We start from the raw sequence: 25126 nt of genomic DNA, 5'->3' as shown, positions 1-25126 counted from the left end.
AGAAAGCCATGGGAGTATGGTATAGTCAAAGTTTTATCTTTCTTTGCTTTTCTTCATGTACTTGGGTAGATTGAGCCATTTTTGTGTGGTTAGAATTGTTTCATTGTACTTAAGTGTGTAGATTTTGGAATTGTATTATTTTCAATCTTTTATAATTTTATTCTCTCTCTCTCTCTCTCTCAGTTTAAGTTCCTTTGAAATAGTGTTATAAAACCCTGGCCGGTTCAACCCATGAACTAGGTCGTACACACTAAAAACCAGAAATCAGATCAAAACCCAGTTAATCGAAATGGATTGACCGATTCAATTGGAGAATTAGTAGACTCAACCTCATGAACTAGGTGGTACCTCACTGCATCTGCCATGTTCAGGGCAAGATGAGCACGAAGGAGTTGGATGAGCAGATGATCAATGTCCAGAATAAAAATTCCTCTTACTTTGTGGAGTGGATTCCCAACAACGTGAAGTCCACTGTGTGTGACATCGCTCCTACCGGACTGAAGATGGCATCAACGTTCATTGGGAACTCGACTTCCATCCAGGAGGGTCAGCGAGCAGTTCACTGCCATCTTCAGGAGAAAGGCTTTCCTGCACTGGTACACAGGCGAGGGAATGAATGAAATGGAGTTAACTGAAGCAGAGAGCAACATGGATATTCTGGTCTCTGAGTACAAGCAGACCAGGATGCAATTGCAGACGACGATGACGAGGACTGAAAGCAGACACGTCTTCATCTTTTTATTCTGGTTCTGTACTTGTCTGTAGCATAGAAAGTTATTGTAGTTTTAGACTCTTTGCATTATCTTGTAGCCCATGCGTATTTCGTTTTGTAATGTAATTGAAGTTTTTTGGGTCACTATAGTTTTGTTATAGAAGCAGATCATCCTGGCGAGATAGACGAGTCACCTAGTTCACCTATGCTGTGCATCCTTGAGCTTCAGTTTTTGCTATCTTTCCTGGATGGTGCAAATGGAGTCTGTGGAAGTTGCTACAGCATGTTCATTGTTAACCAATTCAGATGCTAATTCATTCACAAAGGGGAAAATGCAAATTTTCTAAGAACGTGTTCCTTGGGGCGTCTAGTCAAGAGGGGAAGTCTTAAAGTATTGATTGTAAAGAAGTGATAGTGATTATTGATAATTGAACCGATTTTTTCAAGTCCTGCCAAAGTCTTAGATGCTGAAGGCCTTCAGTGACTTGCAGAAAGACTTGCCGGTCCTGGCTGCCAAAGGTTTTATAAAACCAGTCAAAGTCGTGTTTGATTGTAAAGAAGTGATAATGATGACAATTGACAATTGCCAATTGACAGAAAAAGTACTCCACAAAATTTACCTTAGGCACAAAATTTGGGAGGCACCATGGGTAACTCACCAGTCGAGAGAATTGTTTCCTTGAGTCTGCATGCAGATTATAAAGAGAATTATGGGAAAACGTCAAGTTCCAGGGATACTTAAGCAAAATAAATGGTTGCTGTCTCATTTTCAAGGTTACTCGATCAGAGCATGTTTCTTGGACTCGATCAGAGCATGTCTCTCTTCTTCAATCCAACGGCAGGCAACAACTGAATTAGAAAAGCATTCAAGAAACAAAAGCAAAAAACTTTCAGTGGAGCCGCCATGGTAGGTACTAGCTCGCTTTCTGTGGCTGTTCTGCCACTCCTTAGGACCACGGATTGCAAGAAGCCTGTGGCTGTTCTACCACTCCTTAGTACGTCGGATTGCAAAAAGGCAGAGTAGATAACGTTGCAAGACTTTAGGCATGTTTTGTCTCAAATGATCTCTTAACTTTCAAGCTGTTATTCAATTGATAATTTCATTAAAGATTGAACCCATTTTTTTCAAGTTCTTCCAATCGAAGACATGTTTTCTTGGTAAGTGTTGGAAAGTCTACGAGTTTGAAGGCCTTCAGTGACTTGTTTGATGTAACTGGTCAGTCAAAGACGTGTTTGATGTAAGGCCCGTCAAAGACGTGTTTGATGTGTGCTCTAGATAAACTGTGCTCCACAAACTTTGTACTGATTGGAGAGACCTGCTGCCAAAGGTTTTGTAAAGCCAGTCAAAGTCGTGTTAGATGTGCTCTAGACAAACTTACAAGCATAAATCATGATTGGAGGGAGTCCAACTTGCAAAGTATAAATAAAGATTGGAGAGAATCCGAATATAAGAATTTTCTGTGGACACTGGTGTGTTGAAGCTTCCATAGGCAGATAACGAGGGAGGCACCATGGGTAACTCACCAGTCGAAAGACCTGTTCTCGGAATTGTTTCCCTGAGTCTGATCTTCAGTTGGGTGGTACTCTGCGTAGGCGGGAAATGCAATGATGGAGAGAGAGGCGCCCTTACCAAGTTCAGAAACGGTTTGAACGATCCCCTGAACAGGCTATCCTCATGGGGTAATCATTCTGATTGTTGCAGATGGAGAGGGATTGCTTGCGACAAGAAAACTGGGTACGTAACCAAACTTGACCTCCGAAATCCATATCCAATTTGGTTCGAGACTGGTGAAGTGTCAGGTCATGGCTACTGGAATTTGAGCGGTCGACTGGATCTAAGTTTACTGGAACTGAAACATCTAAGGTATGTAGACTTGAGTTTGAACAGTTTTGAAGGCAATTCCATCCCAGCTTTTTTAGGTTCTTTGAGTGAGCTAAAGTATTTGAACCTATCCTATGCTGGTTTCCAAGGAAACATTCCTCCTCAGCTTGGGAATCTCTCCAAACTTGAGTATTTGGATGTTTCTTCTTCAGCTACTGCCTTGGCCATTGACAGCCTTCAATGGTTGGGGAACATGCACAATTTAAGATACCTGGACATGGCTTCTGTCAATCTTGAGAGAGGAGGTGAACATTGGCTTCACATGATAAACCAGCTTCCTTTACTTCAAGAGTTTCGTTGTGAATACTGTGGTCTTACTAATCTTCCTCCAACTCTTTCATTCATTAATTTCACATCTATTGCCGTGCTTCACCTCTCAAATAATAGCTTTCACTCCACTATTCCAAATTGGATAGCTAATCTTAGTCACCTTGTGTCATTAGATCTATCGTATAACAGTTTGAATGCTACTATTCCGGCCTGGCTTCCAGAGCTACATTTCTTGCAAGAGATAAAGCTAGCGAAGGGCATATTATACGGAGAAATCCCTATGTCTATAGGGAACATTACCTCACTTGTTGAACTCGATTTTTCAGAGAATCGAATTAATGGTAGCATTCCTGAAAGTATAAGCAATCTCCACCAATTGGAACTTTTGGATTTGTCTTTCAACAACATAGACGGGGGGCCAACTCTGGATAAGTTATGTCAGCTAAAGAAGCTCAAAGTTTTTTCTCTCGCTAGATGCAATCTTACAGGTACTATCCCTGCATGTTTGGGAGAATTTTCTTCACTTGAGGTAATAAATCTTTGGTCAAATCAGTTGGATGGAGATCTTCCCGACAGTGTAGGACAACTAGCTCAATTAAGTTTGCTTCAGATAGGAAACAATTCTCTATCAGGTACTGTGTCCGAGGTCCATTTCAAATATTTGAGTAAGTTGTTTTTTCTAGACCTATCTTCCAACTTTCTAACTCTTCAATTTAAGGATGACTGGTCACCTCCATTTAACCTGAGTATGATCTGGTTGCGTTCATGTCACTTGGGGCCACAATTTCCTGCTTGGTTGAAAACTCAGAAACAATTATCCGAATTGGATATCTCTAATGCCAATATTTCTGGCAATCTACCCGTATGGTTTTGGGATATTAGCACGAGTGGCTTGAATCTTTCAAGGAATATGATAGAGGCAAAGCTGCCAAACCCTTTGAAGGTGGTACTTGATGCAAGGGTGGATTTGAGTTATAACTTATTTTGGGGTCCTGTACCGAGTATATTAAATGGTGTTTTCTTAGTTGATATCTCCAACAACAAATTTTCTGGACCGCTTCCACAGCAAATAGCTCAAGCATTTCCTGGTTTGCAAATCTTCTTTGCTTCAAATAACCAAATATCTGGTACTATTCCCATGTCAATTGGAGAAATGGACTTAATGTTTCTTCTCGACTTGTCCAAGAACAATTTGAGAGGTAGTATTCCCCCTACGATTGGCAATTGCAGACAACTGATTGTGCTTGACCTGAGTGAGAATTTTCTGCAAGGAGACATACCAGGGACTATTGGTTCCCTTAATTCGCTCAAATATTTGCACATGGAGAAGAATAATCTATCAGGACCAATCCCATATTCGATATATAACTGTTCGAATTTGGAAACTGTTGACCTTGGTGAGAATAGATTATTTGGAAATATTCCTGCAAGGATTGGTAATTTTTCTCGTCTAAGAAAACTCCGGTTGCGATCCAACTTGCTATCTGGGAAAATTCCACCTCAACTCTCACAAGCACATTCTCTCCATGTCTTGGATTTAGCACACAATAATCTCACAGGTTTAATTCCTCCAAGTTTATGTAAGATGTTTGCCAATGGAAACCGAGACGAAGAGATTATGTTAGAGATTATTATTCTAAGGGATAATATACCTGTGGATATAGGCTATTATATGGACAATCTATTTGTGGTAAGAAAAGGTCAAATGCAAGAATATACGAGCACACTTTCCCTTGTTACAAGTCTGGATCTTTCCAATAATAATTTGGAAGGTAAGATCCCAGAAGAGTTAACAAACATTTCAAATCTTCTCTTATTGAACTTGGCTCATAATCATTTCACAGGGAATATACCGAAAAATATTGGTAACTTGAGTTTATTGGAGTCACTTGATTTATCAAGTAACCAGTTCTCTGGTTCAATCCCTCAAAGTCTGTCTTTTCTCACTTCACTGAGTTACTTGAACTTGTCCTATAATAATTTGTCTGGGAGAATTCCATCTGGTCCACAACTACAAGTCCTAGACTACCCATCAATTTATTGGGGTAACCCTGAACTGTGTGGACCTCCTCTTACTGACATGTGCCCTAGAGATAACCGCACTCGAGCTGGTGAAGGTATTGGTGATGAAGGACAGGAAAATGAAAATGATGGAAATGAAGAAACTGACATGCTATGGGTTTATTCTGGCATTGCCCCAGGATTTGCAGTGGGATTTTCAGGAGTGTTGTTGATTCTGATGTTTAAAGAGTCTTGGAGGCTTTCCTTTTTCCAGTTTGCAGACTCTTTGTCAACTAAACTTTCTTTACATGCACGATAGTGAAATGAGAAGTAAATTTACATTGATAGATATATTTATTCATGAGTAAATAAAGAAAGGTGTGTTTGGACTTTTAAAGAAGGTAGCATTTTTCATCAGAGTTCTTTATTTTAGAGAGAATTGTGGCAATAAAGTGTATGTGATTGTAGAGCTCCTAAGTGAAGCTTATGTGTGGGATTTGCTTTGTTTGATTGTATTGTACTTCTCACCAGGGATAGAGTGATATATAGATTTGGTTCTTTTAGGCTGTGTTCGGATAAAAAAAAAAAGTGGAGAGAAAAGAAAAGGAAAAAAAGTGGAAGAGAAAGATAAATGAAAAGAAAAGAAAAGAGGTTTAATTTCTCTTGCTTGGATGCCATTGGAAAATGAGAGAGAAAATGAAAGAGCAATATGGTTTCTCTTGTTTGGATACATCTGGAAAATGGAAAAGAAAAGAAAAATTAGTAATATTTTAAATTTTTTATGATTAAAATTTTCTCTCAATGAAAATGCTTTTGGTAGCCTAAAAAAATACTCCAATCTTCAATAACGATGAGGATACACTTTGCAACATAGATGTCCCTTTTCTGCTATATAAGATTCTAGAATAATTAGTATTTCTGGAATATAGATGTCCAGAGTACTTTTGTCAAATGATTGACATCAATATTAAAAAACCAATATAAGTTATAAAATAATTGTAAATTAAAATCAGTCGTATAATTAGTTTTAAATTTTATTTCTTCTACTTGAACTTAGTAAAAGAATTATTAGTATTTAAATAATTTAGAATTATATTTTTAAATTATTTAACTCTATATATGAAATAATTATTTAATATTTATTTTAAAACTAAAATTAAATATTAAAATCATAACTCTTTTATTTTAATAACTAAACATATATATTCACTTAAATTTTATTTCTCATATAATTGAATCTTTTATGATAATAACCAAGTTATTTTTAATCAAATTTATTAGAAGACTATTTACTATTTAAATGATGTAAAATCTATAATATGCAAAATCGGGACCACTTAAAAAAAGTATAACAACTAAATAGGATAGTTAATTTAAATAAAAATGAATTTTTTATCTTTTATTTTAAGTTAATATCATTTAAAGTCTATTTGAATTCAAAAATTAGCATAGAACTATGTGAAACACTGGTTTTATGTTGTTGCTTGACCGCATGTACCCCATCTAACCACATTGTGGTATGTGTCTTCGTTCTCATATTTCATCTAAAAAAAGACAATCATTTTTACAAACATGCTAATGAAATCCCAACTCATACAAAAAAGTTTTAGCCTCATAATATTTAAGAGGCGTTGACTCACCTGGAGGAAGAGCTTCTTTTATCAACAAGAGTACCTAGGGTTTATGGTTTAGTACTTAGTACTTAGTCAGTTATCAGAAATAAATTAATTAATAAACCTAAAGAGTTAACCACTAGTTAATCACAAATAGATTTAATGCAAAACAAATTAACGTTTTAATCAAGATAATTAATTAAACATATATGATCATTAATTATCCACTTTAAGTTCATCAAAAATTACTAAGTAAAAACAATTAATCTAATTAAATGGGGTCGAAGGCTCTATCCCAAAATAACTAGCTTCTTAAGAAACCTCTTCTGCTAACTAATACACTCAAGATCTTTTATTTTAGTAATCCATGTGGAACTATTCCTAACACTCCCCCTCAGGTGTAGGCATGTGAATAATTTGGGCGGAGGCCCTCACGTGTAGGCACGTGGATAATTTGGGTGGAGGGCCACATACTGAGTGCTTGCTTGGATACCATGTTAAATTGGGTCGAAGACTCTATACCAAAATGACTAGCCACTTAGGAAACCTCTTTTGCCAACTAATAAACTCAAGATATTTTACTCACTAATCAATGTGGGACTATTCCTTAACAAATCTAATTATTTAAAGTAACCAACTAATTAACACACAAGTAATTAATGAAACTTTTACTGTCTCATCCAACAGCCAAAGGGTACCCCCCACTTAGCCTGTAGACTTACATAAGTCTCCCTCTCCTCATAAACCTATTCATTACCCAACCACTCTAACCAACTTGTTAGAAGAAGTAATTTACGTACGGTGGTATTGATGTAAAATCTCTTTCTTTCTTGTCCCTTTTTCACTCTTCTTAGGGTAAAGGGTATTAGATTTAATTCCGATACTTTTGTTATTATAAACAAATGTTAAGGAGGTGGATTAGGTACATCACTTACAACACTAATCCTCTTTTCCACTATCTCAAACTCACTCCAAACATCCATCCCTCTCTCCTTCTCTTTCTCTCTTTCTTCTCTCTTCTTCTTCCTCTTTGGTTTCTTCTTCACCTAGACTGGTCATTTTACATTAATCATCATCAGATCATAAATCCAACACGGTATCAGAGCTATGGGTTTGGGATCCCGAGGTTAAGGTGTTGATCAATTGCTTTTTCATTAAGTTTCACATTGGAGTTTTTGGTGAAGCAGGGAGCAAGGTTGAAGCACTCGGCTCATTCAAAGATAAGTGTTTCTCTTTTCTTAGTTTACTTACTTGGGATGTTTACTGATCATTAATCTCAAGAAGAAGGTTGATAAATGAGCATGTCCATCCTATTTGGATAAAAGATTAAGTTTTGCTAGGTCTTATGTATTAGCATAAGATTTCTGAATTTCGGTTTTCTCAAACTCAAGCGAGTTCGATAAAGGAGCCGGTTTATAACTTGTTGTTGTTTTGAATCCTTGAAAGTTATTTCTTGGATCAAGCCTTATTATTTATCTGCTATAACCGTTGGTTATTATGTTAAACACCATGGTGGAATTCGTTGGAATTTTTAGAGGACTGGTGCTCATGTCTGCTTTCTTGATTTGTTCTCCATTGAGGACTTATTGATTGATGCAAAGAATGATTTTTGTTTGGTAAGAAGTTGTTGGATTCAGCAACGTTTAAGCCTTTCTATGTTGAATTATATTCTAGGATTTGCTACTTAAAATAACTAAGATAAAGGAAAGTCACAGATTGTAAACCTTAATACAAGTGGTGTATATGATCAAGAACGAAAGTTTTTTTCTTTGAAAATATTCTGATTTTGAAAAAGATTTTCGTGAATTGATTTGTTTTGAGATTTTTTATTAATGAATATGTGAGATTTATTGGAGTAATTTATTTCTTGTTTAAGCGCATCAGTAATTTACCCATTAGTGAGAAACCAAATGAGATGTCAAATGCAAACTCGAAGCTTCAAGATCGGAAGGCATTAGGGGCAGTTCGACTTTCTATCTCCTCATCAGTCCCTTCAAATATCACGCAAGCAAAGACTACGAAAGAGTGTTTTGATCTACTAGAGTCGATGTATGGAAACCCCTCTTCCACAAAAAAAGGTGCATCATGTTACTCAATTTTTTATTTAAAGATAGCGGAAGGTGATAGTGTTTCTAGCCACACAAATTCCTTCCATGATTAATTGAATCAATTATAGACCATCGATGTTAAGTTTAATGAGGATATTCAATCAATTGCCTTATTTAAGTCATTGCCGCTTTATTGGAATATTTTAAGATAGTGGTACATAGCTCACACTCGACGGTGAAGTTTGTATTGAATGAAGTGGTTTCTTGATGGGTAAGGAAACTCGATGCAAAAGCAATGCATCCTCATCTGGTTCAGCTATAGCTCTGGATGTTGGGGGTCAAGGGTCACAAGGTGGTAAATAAAAAAATAGAGGGGAGTCATAAAAGGGATGTTCTAAGTCTAAGGGAAGGAAGAAAATTATTACATGTTATAACTGTAGACAAAAGGGCTACATCAAAAGTGACTATAAAAATCAGGGCAGTAACAAGAATACTAACACTGTTAATGTTGTTGATAGTGAGAAATGCATGATTCTGCCATTAGAAAATAAATGTGATTCATGGATTGCAGATAGTGGTGCATCTTTTTATGTTACACCTAGATGTTAAGTTATGGAGCTTAATCAACGCCCTACGTTGAGTCGGTACACAGATCAAAGAATTTCACTTTGTAAAGCGGTTGCCCTAGTTTTCTTTTTATTATTGCTCTCGTTAGTTTGGAATTAGGGCGTCTTATTCCAAACACTAGAAAGGATCTGTTTGAAAACTATATTATTGGCGATTTGGGTAGAGTTTATTTGGGGAATGACATAGCATGTGAAATTATTGGTAAGGGTGATATTAGATTGTTGTAGGAGAATAGTTCAATGTTCTTATTGAAAGGTGTTAGACGTGTGCCTCGTCTAAATAAGAACATTTTATTTGTTGGCCAATTGACTATGAGCAGTATAGCTACACAATTTTTGAGTGACAGCTGGAAAATAAGCAAAGGAGTTATGGTTGTCGCTAAGGGGAAGAAAATAGATACTTTGTACATGTTGGGTAGTTGCAGTAGAGTGGCATCAAAAAGAGTAAAGCCACAAATGTGGCATAGACACCTTGATCATATGTTAGAGAACGGTATGAAGGTGTTACAAACAAAGAGGAAACTATCGAGATAAGTAAGTTATTGTTATTCAAATTTATTAGATGAGTAATTACTATTTGAATAACTTAAAATCTATAATACGTAAAAATTGACCACTTAAATGAAATAGTGTTTACTAAGTTGAAATAACATTAGTTATTAAATAGGATAGTTATTTTCATAAAATAAAATATTCTTTATGTTATTTTAAGTTGATAACTCTAAAATAATATTAAATTTTTACAAATTACTAAGTTAATTTATTATTATATAGTGTTAATAAAAAAGAGGAGGGTGAGTCCAGTGCTATAAACATGAATAAGTTCTGGTAGTTGAACCAAGTTGAATCAGACCTAGTCCCTTGTCCAGGTTACAGGTCTTAAAGGCCCAAGAAAAGACGAAAACCTAGCTAACCCAATTGGGTTTGATATTTAACTATCACACCACTTGATCTGGCCAACATCCAAGTTGCTACCTCTCAATCACCTATCATGTTGGGAAAGTGAATCGTTGTTGGGGAGAAGGACATATCTCCTTCAGCTACTACAAAGGAGGAACCTCCACCTTTGCTACAACCACTATCGAGGGTAGGGACTCCTCTCTTGCTGACAAATAAGCAATCTCTAGGAAAGTCCTCTCCCTCATTTGTGATAAGGTGACCTACTCTAACAAATAAAAACCCAAAAGTGCATTCAATAAATTTTCATGGGATTTAACATGGATTGAGAAATTGAGATGAGTTAATGATAGAAATGTTGAACTCAACATCGAAGGATATAGAAATTTGAACACCAAATACTTACATTTTTTTCTCCTCACAGCCATTTGGTTCCATTCTAAGGCATAGTTGTACAATTTATTAACTACCAAAGGTCATACCAAAATCTTCCAATATTTCCATTTTCGATCATGTAGACCATTTTTGCTACAAACATGGGCATCCTCTTCTAGTAAAGACTTCAACCTACCCTAGACTACCCTAGAAGATACAAAGGAAGATGGGGGAGAAACAAAAATTAAAAACACTCCCTAACTCCATTATGCAACAAGTGGGAGGGGATCTCTCCACCTCCTCTCCTTAGTGGCTGCTCCAACAAATTATTTATTTTCACTAATAATTATCTTTTATAAATCTATACATTTTAAAAAATCCTTCAAATCCAAAGATTTTTGAGCCATGCCTCTATTAAAACATAGAATGTACAATTATATATCAAAGTTTTATGCATGAAAGATTAGATCAATCAGTACAATCCGATACAAACTTGTACAAATTTTGTTAATCACCGAGTGTCATATAGAAAGCCAATAGACATTTTTTTAGCCATCCATTAGGTACAAAACTTACACACATTATATTAATCACAAATCTGCAAAAAAAAAAAAAAAAAGGCATTAACCCATGATGAAACCGCTTGTACAGGACAGATGAAATACAACAACAAAAATTACCACGACATGAGAGTTTTCATGTAATTTATATTTAGTTTATCTGTAAATTAATTATAAATAATTCATGTGAAAATATGTAAAATCTTGTTGATTTATAGGGATATGACATAAATACAAGAGATCTCAAGGGAAGAAGAGGAGAGAGGAATTGTAGCTCTTGGGAGATATGAGAAAAGAAACTAAGGGGGAGAAGGAAGAGGAAAAGAGAGAGAGGTGTATGGATGAATTCGAGCCAGTAGGAAGAAGCTTGAATGCTCTACCTCATGCCTTGAGGTTGTATTTATAGTTGTGTAAAAGTATTTACAATGACTACAATACCCATGGGGCTACATGCTTCAAAAGGAGAAAGACATAAGAGCATAATTATAATTTTACGTCATCTCTATGAAAGTTTTTCTTATTTACTAGCCATGCCACCCCTACACGCAAGGATGTCTCTTAACAAATCATAACTTAATTTGGTATTGAGTTTTTGGAAAATAAAAGATTATACCAATGGCGTATATATATAAAGAAAAAAAATGAGACTAGACACAAGTCTAACCAACCTTGGTTGCGCATAATTTTGTCTTTCTAAGAAAATTTATTTTATTTCTTATGCTATTTATTTGATATATTTAAAAAATGTCATTATACACATTTTATTATTAAAAAATAAAAAAAAAATTCAAATGAACATAAACATGAATATATGGGCTAATAAATAAATATAAAAATTAAATTTTCAAATCATTCAATTCTAATTTGATAACTTAATTGAAAAAAAAAAGCATTGAATCTTAGATTGATTAGGTTCATATTCCTTTTTTCATATATTAATAGTTTAAAATGTTAATTAAGGTATTTTAATTTATAAAGGGTGTTTAAAAGATTTTTTTAAATAAAAGGGTAAAATAAATACTTATTTAAACGGGTATTTAAAAATGAAATTTGGCCAATAAGCTTCTATAATCATTTGATAACGTTATCAACAATTTAGTATTCTTCTGTCGTTGCCATTTTCTTATATTACGATGTTTTAGTCAAACTACTCAAGTTGGAACTTACATTTTAGGCGATTAGCATTGGACTTATTTCGAGTCCAACCTTTGGATTCAGGTTATTCGACTTGACTCACCCAATTCAACTCGGGATTTTGGGAGGCTGAGTTAGTTACGAGTTTCAAGTAGGAAATCCTATTATTGAGCTTTAAAAACAAAATAATTGGGGTTTAATGTAAAAGTCAAACTGAAGAAACAAACTACGACTTTCTGCTTAGGAAACAGACGCTCTATCCATTGAGCTACGTCCTCCAAAATGGATGTTTCTTCTCCACGGGCCGTTGTTTCCATTATCAACCAAGCTCTAGCATTTGGGTTGATCTATTTGAATATCAGTGTCTGTGGCTGCATCTTTGAACTGGGCCGCTACCCATTTCAGGCATGGGGTGGCCTTGTCTGGGTTGGAATCCTCACCTCCCCACATCACTGTATCTGCATCGTTGATGTTGGTGATGATGTTCGTCGGCCAGTAACCAATGTTCCTTTCATCTACAGAAAGCCACCAGTTAGTGTTAGAATTATGGTTTCAAATAGATAATTTATAAAATAAAATTACCATGATATTAGAGGCGTGGGGCCCACTTCTAGATGTTGTCATTAGATGTTCAGTATAGGGAATAATGGCCAGCACATCCCCCTATAGAGGTAGATTCATTGGGTGCATTGACTGGACACATCCCTTGGGCATAAGGAGATGTATCTCTCTTGAGGGGATGTATCTTTCCTTAGAGGATGTATCTCTCCTAAGGGGATGTATCTCTCCTAAGGGGATGTATCCTTATGAATAGTCATAAGTGCCACACCCTTTGGAGATCTATAAATTCCTCCATGGTCTTACAAGTGAGGCTAAGGCTATTTGCACACCCAGTCTGGCTGAACGGGAGCAAGCTTATCACTTGTAAACAAAGTATAAAAGATTATCTTGTGCACTTCAAGTTCTATTTATATTCTTCAAGATGAAAGGTACGCTCTCTTTATTCTTCTTATTTCAATTCTATGATATATGTATGGTTTTCTTGATAATGAAATTATGGAGGATTTAATATCTATTTTCTATGATGTTTATATTATTATTAGACATCAAGTCTAACTAATACAAGTGATTAATGCCTCTGCTGGTATCATAGAGATAGATTATAGGTTTCTATATTTTTCCATAATTTGTTTTGATTTTTTGGCTATTTATTAGTGAATGAAAATAAGGCTAATCAGGTTTATTGGGTTCTAGCGCCGCAGGCGGGCCTGCTGCGCGGGCTATTGTGCGCGGGCCTGCTGTGTGCGGGCTATTGTGCGCGGGCTGTTGTGCGGGCCTGCTGTGTACGGGCTATTGTGCGCGGGCGGGCTGCTGGCCACGGGCCTGTTGGTGTAGGCTTGTGCGGTCCGGGTCAGTGATGACCCAGACCATGAACCAAACCGTGTTTTTACTAATATAATAAACCAGAATGTGTTTTAAGGGTTTATTATTACCCAGAATTGAATTTTGAATAGGAGTTCCATGTTATTTGGCTATTTGAAGTATTTATAATTAATGTTATTGCATGCCTTGTTATATATTTATGTATTTGTATGTGAAAATTAACTTAATTATATAATTTGCAAAATCCCCAAAGGGTAATGCATTTTGTATAAATTAAATTAATTTTATGTGTGTTTATTTTGAGTATAATTTGTTTTATGAGTTATATTAATTTTATTATATGATTAGCAAAATCCCCAAAGGGTAATGCGAATTGTATAATTAGATTAGTATGTTGTAAATTAATTCATATGAATCCCCAAAGGGTAAGTATGAATTAATTTATTTGTTTGTTTGTTGGTTTATGATTGTTGGTTGTTTATCATGTGTGGAATGATTTGCCTAGTAACTCTCATGAATCCCCAAAGGGTAAATGGGAGTACTAGATGGTTGAAATAATTCTATAATTATGTATGTTCTCCCAAATATTAAAATATTTTCTGGATGACAGGAATATCCAGTAGTGGACATAATTTTGCTGAGTCCCTAAAGAAAAATGTACTTGATGGGACTAATTATGTGAACTGGTCACAACGGGTTGACTTAATGCTACGAGGCTATAGGTTTGATAAGATTATCAAAGTGGATACTCCTCCTCAAAGACCTTCCCGAATAAACTACCCTGATAATCTGAAACAGTATAAGAAGGACCTTAGAAAATTCAAGGAATGGGATAATGCTAATGAAATTTCTAGGTCACATATTCTTGGGGCTCTAAGTGAGACTCTCTTGATGACTTATTTTCATGTCCCCACTACAAAAGAGATTCTCGACCAGATTGAGGCTAAATATGGTAAAAAGTCGTCTACTCACATCAATAACTTATGGCAAAAGTTCACTCGTGCCAAATGGGAAGAAAATGCTGATGTGAGAAAATATGTAAATGACATGCTTGCCATGGCAGATGAGTTACAATATCATGGTAGACCAATGGATGAAGAAACAAAAGTGGTCACCATTATCAACTCTTTACCCAAATCTCTCAAATATATTCAAGACTTTTATTCTTTGTCCAAGACAAAGTGGACTATATTTGATTTGGTTAATATGATCGACCACCAGTCCGAAAGACTCAATCCAAGTATTGAGTTAGATAAACCTTCACCTAGTGCTAACGTAGTTTTGAACCCGAAGAAAAAAAATTTTAAGAAGAAGGGAAAGAACTTTCGATTTCAAAACTTCAAGGACAAAAAGGTCAATCAACAAAGGGTTGAAGTACATGCAAATCAACGTGTTTGCTTCTTCTGTAATAAGCCAGGACATATAAAGAAGTATTGTAGGGCTTTGAAAACCATGCAAGAAGGGCAACAGGAGAACACCAGTGAGTCCTTATCTCTTGAAACTTGTACTATTTATATCAAGCCTTTTAGTTGGTGAGCTGATTCTGGTGCAACTGTTCATGTATCAAATGAGTTGCAGGGTTTCAAGGAGCTAAGAAAGATTGAGGACAAAACAAGCTTTATTTACATGGGAAATGATGAAAAGGCCATTGTGGAAGGCGTGGGAACTTACCGGCTAAAGCTTGTTGATAATAAGTTTTTTGATTTAGAAGATTGTCTTTATGCTCCTTCTATGAGAAGAAGTCTATTATCTGTATCTTGTCTTGAGAAGCTTGGATTTACATTTTACTTTGGAAATGGAAAGTTTCTTATGTTACAAGATGATAAAGTTATTTTGAGAGGTTTTCGAAATTCTGGTCTATATCAATTGCAACTTAGTGGAAATATGGTGTTCAATGTTTCTACTTCTTTGGATATTAAAGAAAATGAATTGTATTTGTGGCATTTACGACTAGGGCATATAAACAAGGATAGAATTACAAAACTTGTGACACAAGGATTATTGAAAAATCTTTCACATAATGATTTTCCTATTTGTGAGTGTTGTATATATGGGAAAATGACAAAGATACCCTTTCCATCCAAAGGCTCAAGAAGTTCTCATGTTTTGGATATTATTCATTCTGATATATGTGGACCTATGAATGTGAATACTCGTAATGGTCATTCGTATTTTATCACATTTATAGATGATTTCTCAAGATATGGAAGAGTATATTTACTGCATAGAAAAAATGAGGCCTTAGATTATTTCAAAACCTTCAAATTGGAGGTAGAAAATGCCACAGGAAAGAAGATCAAAACATTGCACACTGACAGAGGTGGAGAGTATTGTTCGGAGTTATTCTTTGAATTTTGCAAGTCAAACGGGATTATCCATATGTTTAGCATGCCTTATACACCTGAACAGAATGGTATTGCTGAAAGGAGAAATCGAACCTTACTAGAGGTGGTAAGATCTATGATGGCACTTGCAAATTTGCCAATATCCTTTTGGGGCGTAGCATTATTGACAGCTACCTATATCTCAAATAGAGTGCCTTCAAAGTCGGTTGAGAAAACACCTTATGAGGTATGGTCAGGCAAAACTCCTAGTCTTAACCATTTTAAAGTATGGGGATGTGTTGCTCATGTTTTAAAACTTGATCCTAAGGACAAATTGAAGGCTAGATTTGATTGTGATGAAGATTTAGGTATGAAGTCTCACTTGGAAGAATGTGTTGAAATGTCTTCTTCTGAATCTCCTTCTAATATAGAGAATTCTACCCAAATGGATATTCGAAGAGGGACTAGAGAAAGAAAACCTAGTCAACTCTTATCATCTTCAGATTTTTATACCTATGCTGGAGAAACTTATGAAAGAACAAGGTTGAATGAAGATGTTACTGATCCTGACACTTACGAGGAAGCACTCCTTGATGTGGATTCCGACAAGTGGAAGTCGGCAATGGAAGAAGAGATGGACTCTATGTATAAAAATGAAGTTTGGAAACTTGTTGATCCTCCTACATCGGTTAAGCCCATTAAGTGCAAGTGGATTTTTACAAGGAAGAGAAATGTTGAAGGTAAAGTTGAAAGATTCAAAGCTCGTCTTGTTGCCAAGGGTTTTACTCAACAATACGGGATTGATTATGATGAAACATTCTCTCCCGTTGCAAGAATACAGTCTATTCGAGCTCTCCTGGCATTGGTAGCATATTATGACTATGAGTTGTTCCAAATGGATGTTAAAACTGCTTTTCTAAATGGAAATTTGGATGAGAAGATTTATATGGAACAACCACGTGGATTTGTTAGATCTGGAACTGAAGCAAAAGTGTGTAAGTTGGACAAGTCTATTTACGGTTTGAAACAAGCCTCAAGATTATGGAACATCAAGTTCAATAAAGCAATTACAGCGTATGGTTTTACTCAGAATCTAGAAGATCACTGTGTTTATATAAAAACAGTGGGAGATCGCATTGCTTTTCTTACTTTATACGTAGATGATATTTTATTAGCCGGGAATGATATTCAGTTACTCCAAGGTATAAAGACATGGTTGTTTCAGACATTTGATATGAAAGACCTTGGGGAAGCTTCTTATATTCTTGGCATTAAAATTCTACGGGATAGATCTTTGCGAAAATTGAGTTTGTCTCAAGAGAAGTATATCGACACTCTTCTGGATCGATTTCACATGTCTAACTGTATACAAGGTAAAGTACCTTATGATAGCACTAAAAAGATGAGCCATGTGGATTGTCCTTCTCGCCTCAAAGATAAGTTGGACGAATCTAAGTATCCATATGCTTCTGCTGTGGGGAGTTTTATGTATGCTCTTTTATGTACAAGACCTGATCTTGCTTATGCTGTTGGGATTCTTAGCCGGTTTCAGGCTAATCCAGGTTTCACTCACTGGGAAGGGGTAAAATGGGTAATGCGCTATCTAAAAAGAACAAAGTCATATGCTTTGACTTATCAAGCGGACAAGTTGGAATTGGTTGGTTATTCCGACTCAGATTATCAAGGATGTGTTGATACCCGAAAATCTACTTCTGGTTTTATCTTTATGTTTGGAGGAGGTGTCATTTCTTGGAAAAGCAAGAAGCAAGATTGTGTCGCGCAATCAACCATGGAGGCAGAATATGTGGCTATGAACTTAGCTACAAGGGAAGTTGTCTATCTTCACAAATTCTTGCGAAGTCTTCTAGTGGTAGACTGTGTGGAGCGACCTATTCCTCTCTTTTGTGATAATGAATCTGCTATTGCTATCACGAAAGATCTGAAGTGTCACTCCAAGGCTAAACATATTGAAGGCAAATACCACTACATACGAGACATGCTGAGGAAGGAGGAAGTTGTTCTTTATAAGATATCTTCTCCGGATAACTTAGCTGATCCACTAACCAAGTGTCTTCCCGTGACCAGTTTCACTTTCCATGTGGGGAACATGGGTTTGATTTGTTTCTAATTGATGAGACCAAGTGGGAGAACATTGTTTTGTATGCATTGTGGTCTCAATGATTTGTAATACTATGTATGTCATGACATTGTAATTTATATTCCATGGAATGATTTTGACAAAATGCATATGCTTTTGTGTGATAATATGAGTACTCAGTGTATGCCATGAGATTCAGCTTCCCTATTAGGTATGCACTTGTACGTGTATATATGAGGGTCTCAATAGGGAATGACGGTTGAGTCTCGAAATTGTCCAGGCCAATGGGACTACATAGGCACAGTTTCCTTTACGGCTAATACTCATGCTGGTATAGAGCTTTACCCTGAGCTCCTCAAGTACTGAGTATGCTATGGACGTTGAGATGCCTTGATGTCCAACTTTTTTATTAGGTATATACTTGTATGTATATACGGAAGGGTCTCAATAGGAAGGTTGGGTTCGATGTCTAAATTATTCAGGCCTATGGTACTGATTAGGCACAGTTACCTTAGTGGCTAATACTCGAACTGGTACAGAGCTTTACCCTGAGTTCAGGTCCGAGTATGTTATGAATGGAGACCGCTGAATTGGCAAATTTGACAAGTATGGATTTGGTTTATTCCCCAGCCTTAGATATCTAAGATATATATTGTGTAGGCCCGGGTTAACTACATATGTATATTAAAGTGTTTAAGGTAATGCCTATGGTCATGGTATGGTTTTATGTGTCAAAATTAATTTTCAAAGTTTTTTTTCGAAAATCGGAATTTGAAATGGATTTGAAACCAAGTGGGAGTTTGTTAGAATTATGGTTTCAAATAGATAATTTATAAAATAAAATTACCATGATATTAGAGGCGTGGGGCCCACTTCTAGATGTTGTCATTAGATGTTCAGTATAGGGAATAATGGCCAGCACATCCCCCTATAGAGGTAGATTCATTGGGTGCATTGACTGGACACATCCCTTGGGCATAAGGAGATGTATCTCTCTTGAGGGGATGTATCTTTCCTTAGAGGATGTATCTCTCCTAAGGGGATGTATTTCTCCTAAGGGGATGTATCCTTATGAATAGTCATAAGTGCCACGCCCTTTGGAGATCTATAAATTCCTCCATGGTCTTACAAGTGAGGCTAAGGCTATTAGCACACCCAGTCTGGCTGAACGGGAGCAAGCTTATCACTTGTAAACAAAGTATAAACGATTATCTTGTGCACTTCAAGTTCTGTTTATATTCTTCAAGATGAAAGGTACGCTCTCTTTATTCTTCTTATTTCAATTCTATGATATATGTATGGTTTTCTTGATAATGAAATTATGGAGGATTTAATATCTATTTTCTATGATGTTTATATTATTATTAGACATCAAGTCTAACAGTTAGTTGTTCATCAAATCCTATGCAGGTGATTAGAAGAACAAAAACATTTTCGTACTTGGTGATCTAGGTAAGAAGGTCCTCGTATAAGAAAGGTTGGGCACCGAGCCCCGCCAATTTTACAGTGACGGTTATGTCTATTTGATCTCCTCCATACATAGGATAGTTTCGGAATCTTGCTACCACAGGTTTATGTTTGTGGGTCTAAATGAAACCTCGGTCGTAGGTAATTGAACAACCTGTTTACTGATAACCATCTGCCAGTTTGGGAAAAGTCGAACAAAAAGCATCATTTTCGCCAAGTTGGAAACTGCTAGAGTCGTGGAATTTGATAAACAACATAGAAGGAAGAGGCAACTTTTATTGAATCACTGCACAATGCAGTAAGAAACTTAATATTTATTGTCTTAACAGCAGGCTTATTTCCTTTTTCAGCTCCAAGAACTTGGATATAGATAGACTCCTTGCATTTCATAGAACTAAGCACATGCTTAGCCAAACTAACGTTGCTTTTACTGATGAAGTGTTAAAAACATTTCCCATGGATGATGGAGAAACACCATTTGATTGTAAGACAGCAAGCCAATGTGACCCAAAAAGGTTAACCGTTTAAGGTGCGGAAGACCAGGTCATAACATAGATCACCAACATATTTCAACACTCTCCCGCAAACCAAACCCCTGGGTTAAACCCAGGACAAATTCCAAATACAAATACAAATACAAATACAAAATCCCCGCGCCAAATACGCGAACGCACGGGGATTCGAAGGCAGGACAGGCGAAACCTGCTCAAGACAGCTAGCCAATGCGACCCGAAAAGGTTAACCGTTTAAGGTGCGGAAGACCAGGTTATAACACAGATCACTAATATATTCCAACATTGATAACAGGATAAGAGAGGAGAGGAGAAGAGAAGAGAAGAGAAGAGAAGAGAAGAGAAAGAGAGACTTTGCTTCTCTGCTTCACTTCGGAAGCTACGTAGGTTACTGTAGGATGATGGACAACTAATTATAAGGATCTTCTGTTAACATATTAAATGTTGTCAGCATTTGCACTTCTCAGCTGAACTCAGTGTGCTCATTTCCTATGTGTTGTTCAGCCAAAGGGTGGGTGTGCATACTCTTTTGTTTGTCGTTGTCTACATTGTCTACATTGTTTATCCTTTGCTTTGCCTTCTTTTTGCCCAAGTAATCCAATAATACTGCTGGAGCTTGCGGCTTACATTCTTTATCTTTTGATGCAATGAAGAGAATTTTACAGATTGGCTTGTGAGATGTCTGCATGCTGATTATTAAGAGAATTACGGGAGAACATCAAGTTCCAGGGATACTTCAAAAGTGGTTTTGTAAAGCCAATCAAAAGTCCTTTTGATGAAGCCAACTTACTAGCATAAAGAAGTGATAGTGATAATTATCAATTGATAAAGCCAGTCAAAAGTCGTTTTGTAAAGCCCGTCGTTTTTTATCTGCTCCAAAAAATTTGTGCTGATATGCAGAGAAAAAGTAAAGTTGGTCATGGCCAACTTGCAAGCATAAATCATGATCGCTTCCTTACGCAGATAACCAGGGAGGCACCATGGGTAACTCACCAGTCGAGAGACCTGTTCTGGGAATTGTTTCCTTGAGTCTGATCTACAGTTGGGTAGTACTCTGCGTAGGCGGGCAATGCCATGATGGGGAGAGAGGCGCCCTTACCAAATTCAGAAACGGTTTGAACGATCCCCTGAACAGGCTATCCTCATGGGGTAATCATTCTGATTGTTGCAGATGGAGAGGGATTGCTTGCGACAAGAAAACTGGGTACGTAACCAAACTTGACCTCCGAAATCCATATCCAATTTCGCTCGAGATTCGTGAAGTGTCAGGTCATGGCTACTGGAATTTGAGCGGTCGACTGGATCTAAGTTTACTGGAACTGAAACATCTAAGGTATGTAGACCTGAGTTTGAACAGTTTTGAAGGCAATTCCATCCCAGCTTTTTTAGGTTCTTTGAGTGAGCTAAGGTATTTGAACCTATCCTATTCTGGTTTCCACGGAAACATTCCTCCCCAGCTTGGGAATCTCTCCAAACTTGAGTATTTGGATGTTTCTTCTTCAGAAACTGCCTTGGCCATTGACAGCCTTCAATGGTTGGGGAACATGCACAATTTAAGATACCTGGACATGACTTATGTCAATCTTGAGAGAGCAGGTGAACATTGGCTTCACATGATAAACCAGCTTCCTTTAATTCAAGAGTTTCGTTGTGAATACTGTGGTCTAACTAATCTTCCTCCAACTCTTTCATTCATTAATTTCACATCTATTGCCGTGCTTGACCTCTCACATAATAGCTTTCACTCCACTATTCCAAATTGGATAGCTAATCTAAGTCACCTTGTGTCATTAGATCTTTCGTATAACAGTTTGAATGCTACTATTCCGGACTGGCTTCCAGAGCTACATTTCTTGCAAGAGATAAAGCTAGCGAAGGGCATATTATACGGAGAAATCCCTATGTCTATAGGGAACATTACCTCACTTGTTGAGCTCGATTTTTCAGAGAATCGAATTAATGGTAGCATTCCTGAAAGTATAAGCAATCTCCACCAATTGGAACTTTTGGATTTGTCTTTCAACAACATAGACGGGGGGACAACTCTGGATAAGTTATGTCAGCTAAAGAAGCTCAAAGTTTTTTCTCTCGCTGAATGCAATCTTACAGGTACTATCCCTGCATGTTTGGGAGAATTTTCTTCACTTGAGGTAATAAATCTTTGGTCAAATCAGTTGGATGGAGCTCTTCCAGATACTCTAGGACAACTAGCTCAATTAAGTCTGCTTCAGATTGGACACAATTCTCTATCAGGTACTGTGTCCGAGGTCCATTTCAAATATTTGAGTAACTTGTTATTTCTAGACTTCTCTTCGAACTTTCTAACTCTTCGATTTAATGATGACTGGTCACCTCCATTTAACTTGAGTGTGAGCTCGCTGCGTTCGTGTCACTTAGGGCCACAATTTCCTTCTTGGTTGAAAACTCAGAAACAATTATTCCAATTGGATATCTCTTATGCAAATATTTCAGGCAATCTACCCGAATGGTTTTGGGGTATTAGTCCCGCAATCTTGAATCTTTCAAGGAATATGATAGAGGCAAAGTTGCAAAACCCTTTGAAGGTGGCACAAGGTGGATTGGTGGATTTGAGTTACAACTTATTCTGGGGTCCTATACCGAGTATGTTAAATGATGTTTTTTTGGTTGATATCTCCAACAATAAATTTTCTGGACCGCTTCCACAACACATGTCTCAAGCATTCCCTAGTTTGAAATTCTTCTATGCTTCAAACAACCAAATATCTGGTACTATTCCCATATCAATTGGAGAAATGGACTTAATGTTGCTCGACTTGTCAAAGAACAATTTGAGAGGTAGTATTCCCCCAACGATCGGCAATTGCAGACAACTGATTGTGCTTGACTTGAGTGAGAATTTTTTGCAAGGAGAGATACCAGAGACTATTGGTTCCCTTAATTCGCTCAAATATTTGCACATGGAGAAGAATAATCTATCAGGACAGATCCCATATTCGATATACAACAGTTCGAATTTGGAAACTATTGACCTTGGTGAGAATAGATTATTTGGAAATATTCCTGCAAGCATTGGTAATTTTTCTCGTCTAAGAAAACTCCGGTTGCGATCTAACTTATTATCTGGGAAAATTCCACCTCAACTCGCACAAGCTCAATCTCTCCATGTCTTGGATTTAGCACACAACAATCTCACGGGTTTAATTCCTCCAAGTTTCGGTAAGATGTTTGCCAATGCAAACCAAGATCAAGATATTATGGAAGAGATTCTTATTCTAAGGGATGATATACCAGTGGATATGGGCTATTATAAGGACAATCTATTTGTGTTAAGAAAAGGTCAAATGCAAGAATATACGAGCACACTCTTCCTTGTTACAAGTCTGGATCTTTCCAACAATAATTTGGAAGGTAAGATCCTAGAAGAGTTAACAAACAATTCAACTCTCCTCTTATTGAACTTGGCTCATAATCATTTCACAGGGAATATACCGAAAAATATTGGTGGCATGAGTTTGTTGGAGTCACTTGATTTATCAAGTAACCAGCTCTCTGGTTCAATCCCTCAAAGTCTGTCATTTCTCACTTCACTGAGTTACTTGAACCTGTCGTATAATAATTTATCTGGGAGAATTCCATCTGGTCCACAACTGCAAGTCCTAGACTACCCATCAATTTATTGGGGTAACCCTGAACTGTGTGGACCTCCTTTTACAGACATGTGCCCTGGAGATAACCACACTCGAACTGGTGAAGGTATTGGTGATGAAGGACAAGAAAATGAAAATGAAGAAACTGACATGCTATGGGTTTATTCTGGCATTGCCCCAGGATTTACAGTGGGATTTTCAGGAGTGTTGTTGATTCTGATGTTTAAAGAGTCTTGGAGGCTTTCCTTTTTCCAGTTTGCGGACACTTTGTCAACTAAGCTTTCTTTACATGCACGATAGTGAAATGAGAGGTAAATTTACATGGATAGATATATTTATTCACGAGTAAATAAAGAAAGGTGTGTTTGGACTTTTGAAGATGGTAGCATTTTTCATCAGAGTTCTTTATTTTGGAGAGAATTGTGGCAATAAAGTGTATGTGATTGTAGAGCTCCTAAGTGAAGCTTATGTGTGGGATTTGCTTTGTTTGATTGTATTTAGCAAAGTTGAACTTGTAATACATTGATCTCTATTTTATATATTAGAAAAGAATGAAGTCTAAGGAGAGTTATATCTTCTATTGTACTTCTAACTAGGGACAGAGTAATATATAGATTTGTTGTGTTCGGATAAAAAAAAAGTGGAGAGAAAAGAAAAGAAAAGAGGTTTATTTTCTCTTGCTTGGATGCCCATAGAAAATGAGAGAGAAAATGAAAGAGCAATATAGTTTCTCTTGTTTGGATAGATCTGGAAAATGGAAAAGAAAAGAAAAATTAGTAATATTTTAAAATTTTAATGATTAAAATTTTCTCTCAATAGAAATGCTTTTGGTAGCCTGAAAAAAATACTTCAATCTTCAATAACGATGAGGATATATTTCGCAACATAGATGTCCCTTTTCTACTATATAAGATTCTAGAATAATTAGTATTTCTAGAATATAGATGTCTAGAGTAATTTTGTCAAATGATTGACATTAGTATTAGAAAACCAATATAAGTTATAAAATAATTATAAATTAAAATCAGTTGTATAATTAGTTTTTAATTTTATTTCTTCTACTTGAACTTAGTAAAAGATTTATTATTATTTGAATAATTTCAAATTATAATTATAAATTATTTAACTCTATATATGAAATAATTATTAAATATTTATTTTAAAACTAAAATTAAATATTAAAATCATAACTATTTTATTTTACTAACTAAATATATATATATTCACTTAAATTGTCTTTCTCATATAATTGAATCTTTTATGATAATAACCAAGTTATTTTTAATCAAATTTATTAGAAGACTATTTACTCTTTAAATGACGTAAAATCTATAATATGCAAAATCGGGACAATCGAAAACAAGTATAGCAACTAAATAGGATAATTAATTTAAATAAAAAAATATTTCTTTTTATATTAATATCATTAAAAGTCTATTTGAATTCAAAAATTACCACGAGTTTATTATTTTAAATCTTGCCTTGACGGGAATAGCATAGAACTGTGTGAAACACTGGTTTTAATTTGTTGCTTGACCAAATGTACCGCGACTGAGCACATTGTGGGTATGTGTCGTCCTTCTCATATTTCTTCT

The 25126-nt window shown here is 36.1% G+C and overlaps 3 protein-coding genes across 3 annotated transcripts; 2 read left to right on the top strand and 1 right to left on the bottom strand.

The window, feature by feature from the left end:
• Positions 1–269: 269 nt before the first annotated feature.
• Positions 270–650, bottom strand: LOC137938487 (uncharacterized). The gene is given in 3 exon segments (XM_068783438.1): positions 270–370; positions 373–545; positions 547–650. Coding segments are annotated over 3 exon segments (378 nt in total).
• Positions 651–2223: 1573 nt separating this feature from the next.
• On the top strand, positions 2224–5184 carry LOC137938486 (receptor-like protein EIX1). The gene has a single exon (XM_068783437.1). It carries the CDS (start codon positions 2224–2226, stop codon positions 5182–5184), a length of 2961 nt encoding a protein of 986 aa, XP_068639538.1.
• A 15698-nt stretch (positions 5185–20882) lies between these two features.
• Positions 20883–23831, top strand: LOC137938485 (receptor-like protein EIX1). The gene has a single exon (XM_068783436.1). The coding sequence runs from the start codon at positions 20883–20885 to the stop codon at positions 23829–23831; it is 2949 nt and encodes a 982-aa protein (XP_068639537.1).
• The last annotated feature ends 1295 nt before the right edge of the window (positions 23832–25126 follow it).

This window comes from Aristolochia californica, unplaced genomic scaffold (genome assembly GCF_029961685.1).
Source record: "Aristolochia californica isolate CCGP_79_NKW_82.1479 unplaced genomic scaffold, dmAriCali1.0.hap1 SCAF_8, whole genome shotgun sequence".
Lineage (NCBI taxonomy): Eukaryota > Viridiplantae > Streptophyta > Magnoliopsida > Piperales > Aristolochiaceae > Aristolochia > Aristolochia californica.
This window is presented reverse-complemented; position numbering and strand designations above follow the sequence as displayed.